Source organism: Pseudophryne corroboree, chromosome 3 (genome assembly GCF_028390025.1).
Source record: "Pseudophryne corroboree isolate aPseCor3 chromosome 3, aPseCor3.hap2, whole genome shotgun sequence".
Lineage (NCBI taxonomy): Eukaryota > Metazoa > Chordata > Amphibia > Anura > Myobatrachidae > Pseudophryne > Pseudophryne corroboree.
In genome coordinates this window covers 445,350,446-445,366,628 of record NC_086446.1, presented here as the reverse complement: position 1 = coordinate 445,366,628, position 16,183 = coordinate 445,350,446, and the positions used below count along the sequence as shown (strand labels likewise).

General features: G+C 47.5%; 1 protein-coding gene across 7 annotated transcripts in view; it reads left to right on the top strand.

Annotated features, from left to right (window-relative positions):
* Positions 1–16,183, top strand: part of PCIF1 (phosphorylated CTD interacting factor 1) — a 216,138-nt gene that overhangs the window by 81,833 nt on the left and 118,122 nt on the right. For all 7 annotated transcript variants that reach the window (XM_063960476.1, XM_063960475.1, XM_063960472.1 and 4 more), the window contains exons 7-8: positions 7,616–7,763; positions 7,894–7,977. In XM_063960476.1, the coding sequence (XP_063816546.1) occupies positions 7,616–7,763; positions 7,894–7,977 (232 nt within the window). The remainder of the gene's footprint in view (positions 1–7,615; positions 7,764–7,893; positions 7,978–16,183) is intronic.

Here is a 16,183-nt window from a genome sequence, read left to right as displayed (position 1 = left end):
CTTTTAACATCTTAACAAGGAAAATTATAAAATGCATCATCCATCTTCTCATATCTTATTTACTTCCGTCAATACTATATGTGAAATTGTTTCCAATTAATAATTTATAATTTCTTCTGGGTGCTCCAGTTTTCTGCCTAAGCCCAAAACATAGCAGAGGTTTGATGTTTGTCAAAAGAATGTGATTGGGCCACTCACAAACATTTTCCTAGACGGGAGTGCAGCTTTAAGGTACAGTTATGCTGCTGTCACAAGCTGCAATATTCCTGGAGACAATAGCCACCTCACCTGACATTGCAGTGTGTGTTGTCGTAAAACCAACTTCATGCTCTATAACTTTACAGAAATGGTTTGCGCATTGTCAGGCATGGTGGATATTGTAACCATACCAACCACTGATACTGCCCCAGTCACACTAATAGACGCCAGAAAGAAATAGCGGCCCGAGCATGGAAAGGGCATGCCTTGTCTAATTACACTACATGGTGGCAGCATCAATCCATGTTTGGCTGTATTTAGGGTATACATCTGGTTTGTGATAAGTATAAAGCTGTGGAAGGGAAACTACATTTTCTCTGACGTCCTAGTGGATGCTGGGGACTCCGAAAGGACCATGGGGGAATAGCGGCTCCGCAGGAGACTGGGCACAAAAGTAAAAGCTTTAAGACTACCTGGTGTGCACTGGCTCCTCCCCCCATGACCCTCCTCCAAGCCTCAGTTAGGATACTGTGCCCGGACGAGCGTACACAATAAGGAAGGATTTTGAATCCCGGGTAAGACTCATACCAGCCACACCAATCACACCGTACAACTTGTGATCTGAACCCAGTTAACAGCATGATAACAGAGGAGCCTCTGAAAAGATGGCTCACAACAATAATAACCCGATTTTTGTAACTATGTACAAGTATTGCAGACAATCCGCACTTGGGATGGGCGCCCAGCATCCACTACGGACTATGAGAAATAGAATTATCGGTAAGTAAATTCTTATTTTCTCTGACGTCCTTCACTCAGTGTGCATTAGGGAACCATTGTTTTTTCCCTCCTCCAAGCCTCAGTTAGATTTTTGTGCCCGAACGAGACGGGTGCAGTCTAGGTGGCTCTCCTGAGCTGCTTAGAAAAAAGTTTAGTTTTAGGTTTTTTATTTTCAGTGAGACCTGCTGGCAACAGGCTCACTGCATCGAGGGACTAAGGGGAGAAGAAGCGAACTCACCTGCGTGCAGAGTGGATTGGGCTTCTTAGGCTACTGGACATTAGCTCCAGAGGGACGATCACAGGCCCAGCCATGGATGGGTCCCAGAGCCGCGCCGCCGTCCCCCTTACAGAGCCAGAAGAGCAGAAGAGGTCCGGAAAAATCGGCGGCAGAAGACGTCCTGTCTTCAATAAGGTAGCGCACAGCACCGCAGCTGTGCGCCATTGCTCTCAGCACACTTCACACTCCGGTCACTGAGGGTGCAGGACGCTGGGTGGGGGCGCCCTGAGACGCAATATAAACACCTTAGGGGGCAAAAAATGCATCACATATAGCTCCTGGGCTATATGGATGCATTTAACTCATGCCTGTTTTTCCATAAAAAAGCGGGAGAACGGCCGCCGAGAAGGGGGCGGAGCCTATCTCCTCAGCACACTGGCGCCATTTTTCCTCACAGCTCCGTTGGAGGGAAGCTCCCTGACTCTCCCCTGCAGTCCTGCACTACAGAAACAGGGTAAAACAAGAGAGGGGGGGGCACTAATTTGGCAGATAAATCTATACAGCAGCTATATAAGGGAAAAACACTTATATAAGGTTATCCCTGTATATATATAGCGCTCTGGTGTGTGCTGGCAAACTCTCCCTCTGTCTCCCCAAAGGGCTAGTGGGGTCCTGTCCTCTATCAGAGCATTCCCTGTGTGTGTGCTGTGTGTCGGTACGTTGTGTCGACATGTATGAGGAGGAAAATGGTATGGAGGCGGAGCAATTGCCTGTATTAGTGATGTCACCCCCTAGGGAGTCGACACCTGACTGGATGGTCTTATGGAAGGAATTACGTGATAGTGTCAGCACTTTACAAAAGACTGTTGACGACATGAGACAGCCGGCAAATCAGTTAATACCTGTACAGGCGTCTCAAACACCGTCAAGGGCTCTAAAGCGCCCGTTACCTCAGGTGGTCGACACAGACCCAGACACGGACACTGACTCCAGTGTCGACGGTGAGGAAACAAACGTATTTTCCAGTAGGGCCACACGTTACATGATCACGGCAATGAAGGAGGTTTTGAACATTTCTGATACTACAAGTACCACAAAAAAGGGTATTATGTGGGGTGTGAAAAAACTAACCGTAGTTTTTCCTGAATCAGATGAATTAAATGAGGTGTGTGATGAAGCGTGGGTTTCCCCCGATAAAAAACTGCTAATTTCTAAAAAATTATTGGCATTATACCCTTTCCCGCCAGAGGTTAGGGCGCGTTGGGAAACACCCCCTAGGGTAGATAAGGCGCTCACACGCTTATCAAAACAAGTGGCGTTACCGTCTCCTGATACGGCCGCCCTCAAGGAACCAGCTGATAGGAAGCTGGAAAATATCCTAAAAAGTATATACACACATACTGGTATTATACTGCGACCAGCAATCGCCTCAGCCTGGATGTGCAGTGCTGGGGTGGCTTGGTCGGATTCCCTGACTGAAAATATTGATACCCTGGACAGGGACAATATATTATTGACTATAGAGCATTTAAAGGATGCATTTCTATATATGAGAGATGCACAGAGGGATATTTGCACTCTGGCATCAAGAGTAAGTGCGCTGTCCATTTCTGCCAGAAGAGGGTTATGGACGCGACAGTGGTCAGGTGATGCGGATTCCAAACGGCATATGGAAGTATTGCCGTATAAAGGGGAGGAGTTATTTGGGGTCGGTCTATCGGACCTGGTGGCCACGGCAACGGCTGGGAAATCCACCTTTTTACCCCAGGTCACCTCTCAGCAGAAAAAGACACCGTCTTTTCAGGCTCAGTCCTTTCGTCCGCATAAGGGCAAGCGGGCAAAAGGCCACTCGTATCTGCCCCGGGGCAGAGGAAGGGGAAAAAGACTGCAGCAGACAGCCTCTTCCCAGGAACAGAAGCCCTCCCCCGCTTCTGCCAAGTCCTCAGCATGACGCTGGGGCCTTACAAGTGGACTCAGGCACGGTGGGGGCCCGTCTCAAGAATTTCAGCGCGCAGTGGGCTCACTCGCAAGTGGACCCCTGGATCCTGCAGGTAGTATCTCAGGGGTACAAATTGGAATTCGAGACGTCTCCCCCTCGCCAGTTCCTGAAGTCTGCTTTACCAAAGTCTCCCCCCGACAGGGAGGCGGTATTGGAAGCCATTCACAAGCTGTATTCCCAGCAGGTGATAATCAAGGTACCCCTCCTACAACAGGGAAAGGGGTATTATTCCACGCTGTTTGTGGTACCGAAGCCGGACGGCTCGGTGAGACCTATTTTAAATCTGAAATCCTTGAACACTTACATACAAAGGTTCAAATTCAAGATGGAATCACTCAGAGCAGTGATAGCGAACCTGGAAGAAGGGGACTATATGGTGTCTCTGGACATCAAGGATGCTTACCTCCATGTCCCAATTTGCCCTTCTCACCAAGGGTACCTCAGGTTTGTGGTACAGAACTGTCACTATCAGTTTCAGACGCTGCCGTTTGGATTGTCCACGGCACCCCGGGTCTTTACCAAGGTAATGGCCGAAATGATGATTCTTCTTCGAAGAAAAGGCGTCTTAATTATCCCTTACTTGGATGATCTCCTGATAAGGGCAAGGTCCAGAGAACAGTTAGAGGTCGGAGTAGCACTATCTCAAGTAGTACTACGACAGCACGGATGGATTCTAAATATTCCAAAATCGCAGCTGATTCCGACGACACGTCTGCTGTTCCTAGGGATTATTCTGGACACAGTACAGAAAAAGGTGTTTCTCCCGGAGGAGAAAGCCAGGGAGTTATCCGACCTAGTCAGGAACCTCCTAAAACCAGGCCAAGTGTCAGTGCATCAATGCACAAGGGTCCTGGGAAAAATGGTGGCTTCTTACGAAGCGATTCCATTCGGCAGATTCCACGCAAGAACTTTTCAGTGGGATCTGCTGGACAAATGGTCCGGATCGCATCTTCAAATGCATCAGCGGATAACCCTGTCTCCAAGGACAAGGGTGTCTCTCCTGTGGTGGTTGCAGAGTGCTCATCTTCTAGAGGGCCGCAGATTCGGCATTCAGGACTGGGTCCTGGTGACCACGGATGCCAGCCTGAGAGGCTGGGGAGCAGTCACACAGGGAAGAAATTTCCAGGGCTTGTGGTCAAGCATGGAAACGTCACTTCACATAAATATCCTGGAACTAAGGGCCATTTACAATGCCCTAAGTCAGGCAAGGCCTCTGCTTCAGGGTCAGCCGGTGCTGATCCAGTCGGACAACATCACGGCAGTCGCCCACGTAAACAGACAGGGCGGCACAAGAAGCAGGAGGGCAATGACGGAAGTTGCAAGGATTCTTCGCTGGGCGGAAAATCATGTGATAGCACTGTCAGCAGTGTTCATTCCGGGAGTGGACAACTGGGAAGCAGACTTCCTCAGCAGACACGATCTCCACCCGGGGGAGTGGGGACTTCACCCAGAAGTCTTCCACATGATTGTGAACCGTTGGGAAAAACCAAAGGTGGACATGATGGCGTCCCGCCTCACCAAAAAACTGGACAGATATTGCGCCAGGTCAAGGGACCCTCAGGCAATAGCTGTGGACGCTCTGGTAACACCGTCGGTGTACCAGTCAGTGTATGTGTTCCCTCCTCTGCCTCTCATACCCAAGGTACTGAGAATCATAAGAAGGAGAGGAGTAAGGACTATACTCGTGGCTCCGGATTGGCCAAGAAGGACTTGGTACCCGGAACTTTAAGAGATGCTCACGGAAGACCCGTGGCCTCTACCTCTAAGAAAGGACCTGCTCCAGCAAGGACCATGTCTGTTCCAAGACTTACCGCGGCTGCGTTTGACGGCATGGCGGTTGAACGCCGGATCCTGAAGGAAAAAGGCATTCCGGATGAAGTCATCCCTACCCTGATCAAAGCCAGGAAGGATGTAACTGTGCAACATTATCACCGTATTTGGCGTAAATATGTTGCGTGGTGTGAGGCCAGGAAGGCCCCTACAGAGGAATTTCAACTGGGTCGTTTCCTGCATTTCCTGCAAACAGGACTGTCTATGGGCCTAAAATTAGGGTCCATTAAGGTTCAAATTTCGGCCCTGTCAATATTCTTCCAAAAAGAACTAGCTTCAGTTCCTGAAGTTCAGACGTTTGTCAAGGGGGTACTGCATATACAGCCTCCTTTTGTGCCTCCAGTGGCACCTTGGGATCTCAATGTAGTTTTGGGGTTCCTAAAATCACATTGGTTTGAACCACTCACCACTGTGGACTTAAAATATCTCACATGGAAAGTGGTAATGCTGTTAGCCCTGGCCTCAGCCAGGCGTGTCTCAGAATTGGCGGCTTTATCCTATAAAAGCCCTTACCTAATTTTTCATACGGACAGGGCAGAATTGAGGACTCGTCCTCAATTTCTCCCTAAGGTGGTTTCAGCATTTCACTTAAACCAGCCTATTGTGGTGCCTGCGGCTACTAGGGACTTGGAGGATTCCAAGTTGCTGGACGTAGTCAGGGCCCTGAAAATATATGTTTCCAGGACGGCTGGAGTCAGAAAATCTGACTCGCTGTTTATCCTGTATGCACCCAACAAGCTGGGTGCTCCTGCTTCTAAGCAGACTATTGCTCATTGGATTTGTAGTACAATTCAGCTTGCACATTCTGTGGCAGGCCTGCCACAGCCAAAATCTGTAAAAGCCCATTCCACACGGAAAGTGGGCTCATCTTGGGCGGCTGCCCGAGGGGTCTCGGCTTTACAACTTTGCCGAGCAGCTACTTGGTCAGGGGCAAACACGTTTGCTAAATTCTACAAATTTGATACCCTGGCTGAGGAGGACCTGGAGTTCTCTCATTCGGTGCTGCAGAGTCATCCGCACTCTCCCGCCCGTTTTGGAGCTTTGGTATAATCCCCATGGTCCTTTCGGAGTCCCCAGCATCCACTAGGACGTCAGAGAAAATAAGAATTTACTTACCGATAATTCTATTTCTCATAGTCCGTAGTGGATGCTGGGCGCCCATCCCAAGTGCGGATTGTCTGCAATACTTGTACATAGTTACAAAAATCGGGTTATTATTGTTGTGAGCCATCTTTTCAGAGGCTCCTCTGTTATCATGCTGTTAACTGGGTTCAGATCACAAGTTGTACGGTGTGATTGGTGTGGCTGGTATGAGTCTTACCCGGGATTCAAAATCCTTCCTTATTGTGTACGCTCGTCCGGGCACAGTATCCTAACTGAGGCTTGGAGGAGGGTCATGGGGGGAGGAGCCAGTGCACACCAGGTAGTCTTAAAGCTTTTACTTTTGTGCCCAGTCTCCTGCGGAGCCGCTATTCCCCCATGGTCCTTTCGGAGTCCCCAGCATCCACTACGGACTATGAGAAATAGAATTATCGGTAAGTAAATTCTTATTATTACATTTCTATTGTTCCACAAACTAAAAGAAATCCACTGGGGCAGGGACTGATGTGTATGGCCAAATACTCTATGTAAAGCGCTGCGGAATATGTGTGCGCTATATAAATAACTGGTAGTAAATAAATAATTAATAAATTAGTCGATTTATAATATCTCTTGAAGAGTTTTCTGACTACAGTGCCTGCTGTCATGTATTTTTAGCTTAAGGGTGGATTTGGGCTGCAGAAAATTGTTTTCTCCATCTATTGAGCAAGTTCTCATTTAATGTGAGCAACTAGAAATAACGTTTCCACTAATGATTAAGTACATTTTGATTTAATTAGGTTTATTTATCTAAGCCATATGCATGCAATATATATTTGGACAAACCTTTGGCCTAAACTTCATGTTAGAGCAGTTCCTTTCCTTATTTGGGTCAGCAATGTTAAACTATATTTTAAGTGGTAGTAACACAGGAGAAAATGCAGGATTTCTAGAGAAAGTTTCCAATCCACTTCACTGGAGTGACCATGGTCCTCATTTTAGCCAGTGGTAGGATGCTCTCCAACCTTTCCCATACATTTAAAGCTCACTGTAATATGCAGGCAGCACCCCATTCACAAACAGCAGTGTGAAGTAGGTCGTACCATCGGGACCAAGTCCTGACTGACCGGGATATATTCAATATCGAGACTGTGCCCCCAGAATTACAACAGGCAATACTGTCCTGCTGTCTACTACCTGTTCTTTCAGCTTTCGCCACTGGAGTCAAAATCTCAGTGCTACTTGTATGAATCTTGGAAAGTTGGGGCACTGTTTGGAAAAAGAGATACAGGTATATATAATTAAAGTCCACAACTTATGTAATGGCACAGAAGGAGAGAGGACCCTGCACACAAGAGCTTACATTATAGAGAATTATGACCAGATTAACTCGTACCACCATTTCCTTTTGCAAAATGTTCCAAACATAGAAGGAAAATGTGCATTTTCTTTCAAATACAGTTGCCAAAAATATAACCATATTTATATTTTTTTTTTTAAACCCCCTCTAGGTATTGACCCACCCCGGGAGTCCTTTAACCGTTGGCTAATGGAAAGGAAAGTCCTTGATCGAGGGCCTGACCCCCTCCTTCCCAGTGTTTGCGACCTAGCAGTATCTCCATCTATGTTCAGAGAAATTATGAATGATGTCCCTATAAGGTGATGATAGTCAGGCTCATGTTTATGTTTGGGAATGGGTATTAGATTTCTGCTCTTTATTTGATACATACCTTTTTTTTTTTTTTTTTTTTGGGAGACGATAATCTATTTTTTTTCTTCCCTCTTTCAGGTTGTCACGCATAAAGCATCGGGAAGAAGCTAAGCGTCTGCTCTTTAAATATGCAGAAGCTGCTAAGCGTCTTATCGAATCAAGGTGAGTTCTCCAAGATCAAGTTTACTTTTTCACCCAACTAACCAATCCCTGATTATTTTATACACCCAAAACATAATGTCCATTCCCATGTGACTTCAACTAAATTCTAACAACGGTAGTTGTTGAATGCAGTACATACAAGCAGGTGTAAAGACATAAGTAACTTTGATAAGAATCAAATTCATATAGCCAAATGTTTGGGTCAGAGCATTTCCAAAGCAGCAAGGCATGTGGGTTACTCAAGGTCAGCCACGATGAGTACCTACTGACAGTGGAGGAAAAACCACAAACCACCAACAGGGTATTTATTGGGTGGCTGAGAGCCATCAAAGTGAGAGATAGACTCATCTGGTACAAATCAAAAGAAGGGTCACTGGCAAAAATTTGAATGACTGTGATGAAAGTAATGTGTCATAACATCGAACCCTGCTGCATATGGAGCTGTGTAGCCTCAGTCCAGTTAAGGGCCATACTGACAGGGAGATTTCCCCAGAGATGTGTGCTGAGAAGTCTAGCACAGACCGCTCAGCACACATCTCTCCCCCCACTCAGCACAGCGCAATGTGCTGAGCGAGGGGGGCCACTCATTTCATCCAGCGGTGAAATGAGCGACCTGCTAGATTGTGCCTGCATGCAGGCCAATCTAGCACCGGCGATAGCGACGCGCGGGACTGCCGGCACTCCTACACACGGAGCGATGTTCTATGCAATCTAGTCAGATTGCTTAGAAATTAGCTGAACATCGCTCCGTGTGTACCCCCCTTTAAAGTACCCACGCTAACCTCCACTGTTGAAAGTGCCTACAACAGGACACACAAGCATCCTAACTGGACCTTGAATCAATGTAAGAAGGTTGCCTGATCCAATGAATACTGTATTCTGCTGCAATATGCGGACGACCTGGTACGTGGGTATTGTTTATCTTGGAAATAGAATAAACCAGGATGCATTGTGGGAAGATAAAATTGGAGGAGTGTGATGCTTTGCCAGTGTTCTGTTGGGAAACTCATCATCTGGTCATTTGTGTAGACAAACGCCACCTACTTAAACATTGGGGACCTGGTCCATCCTTTCATGGCAGTTGTATTTCTCATACGTCCTAGAGGATGCTGGCGTCTACTTCATGACCATGGGGTATAGACGTTTCCGCAGGAGCCATGGGCACTCTTAAGACTTTTCAATGGGTGTGAACTGGCTCCTCCCTCTATGCCCCTCCTCCAGACCTCAGTTTTAGAAATGTGCCCAGGCAGACTGGATGCACTCCAGGGGAGCTCTACTGAGTTTCTCTGAAAAGACTTATGTTAGGTTTTTTATTTTCAGGGAGAACTGCTGGCAACAGTCTCCCTGCTTCGTGGGACTGAGGGGGCAGAAGTAGGAACCAACTTCCTGAAGAGTTTCATGGCTCTGCTTCTGGCTGACAGCACACCATTAGCTCCTGAAGGGTACTGAACGCTAGCCGTGTCTAGATGCTCACTCCCACAGCACGCCGTCACCCCCCTCACAGAGCCAGAAGACAGGTGAGTAGAAGAAGACAGATCTTCTATCAAGAAAAGTGACGGCTGAGGTACAGCGCGGCAGGCAGGAGCGCATCGCGCCATTGCTGCCCACACACACAGGCACTGCAGGGGGGGGGGGGGGGGCGCCCTGGGCAGCAAAAACACCACTATAAAATGGCAAAAAGGGGGTATAAGATGCCCAGGCACAGTCCTACCCCCGCCAGTATATATATTATGAAAAGTTTCTGAGGTAAAAACGTGCCAGTGTGGGGGCGGGGCTTCTTCCTCAGGCAGCCAGCACACTGCTCAGTGCCATTTTCTCTCTCCTCAGGCTGCAGAAACATCGCTGGTCCTCCTTCACTTCTGACTACAAGTATCAGGGTGCAAAACGGGGGGGGGGGGGGGGAGCACAAGCGAATTTGGTGCTCTACAAGTGTGTTTTACTGTGTAAAAAGCGCTGCATGTCAGTGGGCATTCTGTGTTCACAGGCATTAGATACTGGCGCTGGGGTTGTGAACTGGCTGCTCCTAAGCTGTGTCCCTCTGACAGATTTTACTGTGGGTCTGTCCCCTATAAGTCCCAGTGTGTCTGTGTGTGTGTTGTACACTTGTGTAAGACATGTCAGAGGCAGGGAGTTCCTCCCCGGAGGAAACTATTTTAGGGACACAGAAGTGTAATGTGGTGACGCTGCCGGCACACCAAGAGCCTGCATGGGTGAAAGAAATACGTGATAGTATGCATCATATCAATAGGAGATTAGATAAGTCTGAATCTCATGCTGAGTGCTGGAGAAAATCTGTGGAGGATGTGATTTTTCAGGGCTCTGTTCTTCCATCTGCAAGCGACCCCTCTGGGTCACATAAGAGACCATTTGCGAATATTGTGAATACTGATACCGACACGGACACTGATTCTTGTGTTGACGATAGTGACTCCAGAGAAATAGATCATAAATTGGCAAAAAATATACAATATATGATTGTAGCTATAAGGGAAGTTCTGGAAGTCACGGAAGCCACTCCTGTACCTCAGGAGAAGGCTTATTTCTATAAAGAAAAGAAATCTAAGGTCACTTTCCCTCCTTCTTCCCACGTGCTTAATACTCTCTTTGAAGGGATGTGGGTGAATCCCAAAAAGAGATTTCGTATACCCAAGAGAAATCAGATAGCTTATCCTTTCCCGGTGGAGGACAGGAAAAAATGGGAGTCACCCCCCGTGTTAGACAGTGCACTGTCCAGGTTGACAAAGAAGGTAGTTCTCCCTGCACCTGGCACGGCTTCACTAAAAGAGCCGGCAGACCGAAAGATGGAAACTACATTGAAATCCATTTATGTTGCCAATGGTACACTGCTCAGGCCCACAATTGCTTGCGCGTGGGTGAGTCGCGCTATTGAAAAATGGTCAGAAAGCGTGTCATCAGAAATTGACACGATTGATAAAGATGAGATACTCCTTAAGTTAGGGAATATCAAAGACGCTGCCGCATACATGCTAGAAGCGATGAAAGATATTGGACTCTTGAGTTCACAAGTCGCTACCATGGCAGTATCGGCTCGGCGGGCGTTGTGGATTCGCCAGTGGAACGCGGATGCGGATTCCAAAAGAAATATGGAGGCTCTCCCATATAAAGGTGAGGCCTTATTTGGCGATGGACTGGATGCGTTAGTCTCGGCGGCTACCGCAGGTAAGTCGACATTTTTGCCCTTTGCGCCTGCATCGGCAAAAAAGACATATCACCCGCACATGCAGTCCTTTCGGCCCAATAAATACAAAAAAGCGAGAGGTTCCCCCTTCTTTGCAGGTAGGGGAAAGGGAAAGAAGTCCACAGCGGCTTCAGGTTCCCAGGAGCAGAAGTCTACCCCTACTTCTGCCAATTCTTCAGCATGACGCTGGGGCTCCTTTGCGGGAGGCCCGCTCGGGTGGGGTCACGTCTCAAATTGTTCAGCCAAGGTTGGATTCTGCCTGGCCTGGATCCCTGGGTGTTGCAAATAGTGTCCCAGGGATACAAGCTGGTGTTTCAAGACGTTCCCCCATGCCGATTTTTCAAATCGACCTTGACAGCTTCTCTTCCAGAAAGGGAAGCAGTAACAGCGGCAATCCAAAAATTATGTCAGGATCAGGTCATAATCCTGGTACCGTTGTCACAACAAGGGGAGGGGTTTTATTCAAGCCCTTTTGTAGTTCCGAAGCCGGACGGCTTGGTCAGACCGATCCTAAACCTAAAATATCTGACTCTCTACTTGAAACGATTCAAGTTCAAAATGGAATCACTGAGGGCAGGGATTTCCAGTCTGGAGGATGGGGACTACATGGTGTCGGTAGACATAAAAGATGCTTACCTGCATGTTCCCATTTATCCTCCTCACCAGGCTTATCTGAGATTTGCGGTTCAGGATTGCCACTACCAGTTCCAGATGTTACCTTTTGGTCTATCCACGGCACCGAGGGTATTCACCAAGGTGATGGCGGAGATGATGGTTCTCCTGCGTCAAAAAGGAGTCAATATAATTCCTTATCTAGACGATCTCCTGATAAAGGCGAGATCCAGGGAGCAGTTGTTACAAAACATCACACTCTCCCTGTCAATACTCCCAACAACACGGTTGGATAATAAATTATCCAAAGTCACAGTTGGAACCGACGACAAGATTGTCTTTTCTCGGGATGATTCTGGACACAGAAGTTCAGAGAGTATTTCTTCCGGTGGAAAAGGCTCTGGAAATCCAGAGAATGGTAAAACATATTGAGACCATCAAGTGTGTCGATCCATCAGTGCATTTAGTTGTTGGAGAAGATGGTGGCGGCCTACGAGGCCATACATTCTGGCAGGTTCCATGCCAGGGTATTCCAGTGGGACCTGTTGGACAAGTGGTCGGGATCCCACCTACACATGTACCGGAAGATAATCCTGTCGTCAAAAGCCAGGATTTCGCTCCTGTGGTGGCTACACAGTTCTCACCTACTAGAGGGACGCAGGTTCGGGATTCAGGACTGGGTCCTGGTAACCACGGATGCAAGTCTCCGAGGCTAGGGAGCTGTCACTCAGGGGGAAAACTTCCAAGGAAAATGGTCAAGTCAGGAAGCCTGCCTTCACATAAACGTGCTGGAATTGAGAGCCTTCAACAAGCGGTACATCTTCTTCAAGATCATTCCGTGCAGATCCAGTCGGACAATGTAACAGCAGTCGCGTACATAAACAGGCAGGGCGGAACGAAAAGCAGAGCGGCAATGGCAGAGGTGACGAAGATCCTCCTCTGGGCAGAAAGACATGTAAAGGCTCTGTCGGCAATTTTCATTCCGGGAGTAGACAACTGGGAAGCAGACTTCCTCAGCAGACACGATCTCCATCCAGGAGAGTGGGGCTTCCACCAAGAAGTATTCGCAGAGGTGACAAGTCTTTGGGGAGTTCCTCAAGTAGACATGATGGCATCTCGTCTCAACAAGAAGCTTCAAAAATATTGTTCCAGGTTGAAAGACCCTCAAGCAATAGCAGTGGATGCGCTCGTGGCCCAGTGGGTGTTCCGGTTGGTGTATGTCTTCCCTCCACTTCCGCTGATCCCAAAAGTGTTTGAGCAATCTTCATTGCCCCAGACTGGCCAATGAGGGCTTGGTACCCAGATCTTCAGGAGTTGCTCATAGAAGATCCTCGGCTTCGTCCTCTTCGCGAGGACCTGCTGCAGCAGGGGCCGTGCATGTATCAAGACTTACAGCGGCTACATTTGACGGCATGGTTCTTGAGCGCTGGATCCTAGCCCGAAAGGGTATTCCCAAGGAAGTCATCCCCACCCTTATTCAGGCCAGGAAAGGAGTAATGTTGAAACATTACCACCGTATTTGGAGAAAATATGTGTCTTGGTGTGAATCCAAGAAGGCTCCTACGGAAAAGTTTCAGTTGGAACGTTTTCTCCATTTTCTGCAGGCTGGTGTGGAGGCGGGCCTCCGATTGGGGTCAATCAAGGTCCAGATTTCGGCCTTGTCAGTGTTCTTCCAAAAACAATTGGCCTCTCTTCCAGAGGTTCTGACCTTCGTGAAAGGGGTTCTGCACATCCAGCCTCCATTTGTGCCTCCAGTGGCACCATGGGACCTTAATGTGGTGTTGCAGTTCCTTCAATCGGATTGGTTTGAGCCTCTACAAGAGAGAGAGTTGAAGTTTCTCACTTGGAAAGTGGTGATGTTTTTGGCATTGGCATCTGCACGGCGGGTGTCTGAATTGGGGGCTTTGTCTCACAAGAGCCCTTACCTGATCTTCCATGAAGATAGGGCAGAGTTGAGAACTCGTCAACATTTTCTTCCAAAGGTGGTTTCATCTTTCCACATAAACCAACCTATTGTGGTGCCAGTAGTTACTGACACGTTCACTGAGTCAAAGTCTCTAGATGTGGTTAGGGCTTTGAAGATTTATGTCGCTAGAACAGCTCGAATACGGAAAACAGAGTCGTTGTTTGTCCTGTATGCTCCCAACAAGATTGGGTGTCCTGCTTCCAAGCAGACTATTGGGCGTTGGATCAGAGGTACGATTCAGCACGCTCATACTACGGCTGGATTGCCGTTACCGACGTCGGTGAAGGCCCATTCCACTAGGAAGGTGGGCTCATCCTGGGCGGCTGCCCGGGGGATCTCGGCATTGCAACTTTGCCGAGCAGCTACTTGGTCGGGGTCAAACACATTTGCAAAATTCTACAAGTTTGACACCTTGGCCGATGAAGACCTCAAGTTCGGTCAATCGGTGCTGCAGGGTCATCCGCACTCTCCCGCCCGTACTGGAGCTTTGGTATAAACCCCATGGTCATAAAGTGGACCCCAGCATCCTTTAGGACATATGAGAAAACAGGATTTTGATACCTACCGGTAAATCCTTTTCTCCTAGTCCGTAGAGGATGCTGGGCGCCCGTCCCAGTGCGTACTTTACCTGCAGTTTTGTTATTAGAGTTACACAAGTTGTGTTATATTAGTTTTCAGCATGTTGCTGTAATTGATTCATGCCTGTTGGCGTGTGTTATGTTGTGCGGCATGGTTGAGGTGTGAGCTGGTATGTATCTCACCATTAGTTTAAAGTAAATCCTTTCCTCAAAATGTCCGTCTCCCTGGGCACAGTTCCTATAACTGAGGTCTGGAAAAAGGGCATAGAGGGAGGAGCCAGTTCACACCCATTGAAAAGTCTTAAGAGTGCCCATGGCTCCTGCGGAACCGTCTATACCCCATGGTCATGAAGTAGACCCCAGCATCCTCTACGGACTAGGAGAAAAGGATTTACCGGTAGGTATCAAAATCCTGTTTTTGCGATGGAAATTGCCTCTTACAGTTAGTGTGCTGCGCCCTGCCACACTGCACAAATTGTTTAAGGGGTTCAGTGTATTGCCCTGGCTTCCAAATTCACCACCTCTACATTTATTCAAACATCTGTGGTATGTATTGAAACATCAAGTCCGATCCACGGTGGCTCCATTTTGCAACTTACAGCAGTATACCTTGGCATGTTAGAGTTGTTTTGGTGGGTAACAGCATGTGGTTAAAATTATTACCAATTATTATTACTACTAGTTATTTATATAGCTCACACATATTCCGCAGCACTTTACAAAGAATATTTGGCCATTCACATCAGTCCCTGCCACAGTGGAGCTTACAATCTATGGGGCAGATGTATTAAGCTTGGAGACGGCATAAGGAAGTGATAAACCAGTGATAAGTGCAAGGTGATAAACGCACCAGCCAATTAGCGCCTGTTAATTTACATATTGGAGCTGACTGGCTGGTTTATCATTTCCTTCTCCAGGTTAATACATCTGCTCCAGTATTCCCTACCACATGTACACACACATTCACGCTATGGTTAATTTTCTTGGGAGCCAATTAACCTTCCAGTATATTTTTGGAATGTGGGAGGAAACCGGAGCACCCGGAGGAAACCCACTCAAGCACGGTGAGACTATACAAACTCCACACAGTTAAGGCCATGGTGGGAATCGGACCCATGACCTCAGTGCTGTGAGGCAGTAATGATTAAAATGATTTGGCTGTGTATTATACTGTATGTGTATTTTTCCTTCATCCACTAGAAATGCTGGGTTAAGTGAGTGGCATAAGGAACCTGTGCCCTTTCAAAATTGGTGCTGAAAATTAAACTCCTCCCCCTGAAAAGACTGCATCGTCGGAGTGTGCTCTCCATCGGTTGCCCTGAAGTCTGCCTTCACACAATTTATATATATATATATATATATATATATATATATATAATATGTATATATACATACACAAATCGAGTATCAGAACTCAGTGGGCAAAAACAGCTTCCAGCAGCATAATAGTCACCAAGCCAGGTTATGCAACATTTCGGCCCTTAACTGTACTGCCCGACGATGAACCAATAAAGGCCCAAAATGTTGCGTAGAAACATAGAATTTGACAGCAGATAAGAACCACTTGGCCTATCTAGTCTGCCCCTTTTTTTACCATATTTTTATCTCAAACGTTATTTCTCTATCGTCCTAAGTGGATGCTGGGGTTCCTGAAAGGACCATGGGGAATAGCGGCTCCGCAGGAGACAGGGCACAAAAAAGTAAAGCTTTACTAGGTCAGGTGGTGTGCACTGGCTCCCCCCCCTATGACCCTCCTCCAGACTCCAGTTAGATTTTGTGCCCGAACGAGAAGGGTGCAATCTAGGTGGCTCTCCTAAAGAGCTGCTTAGAGAAAGTTTAGTTTAGGTTTTT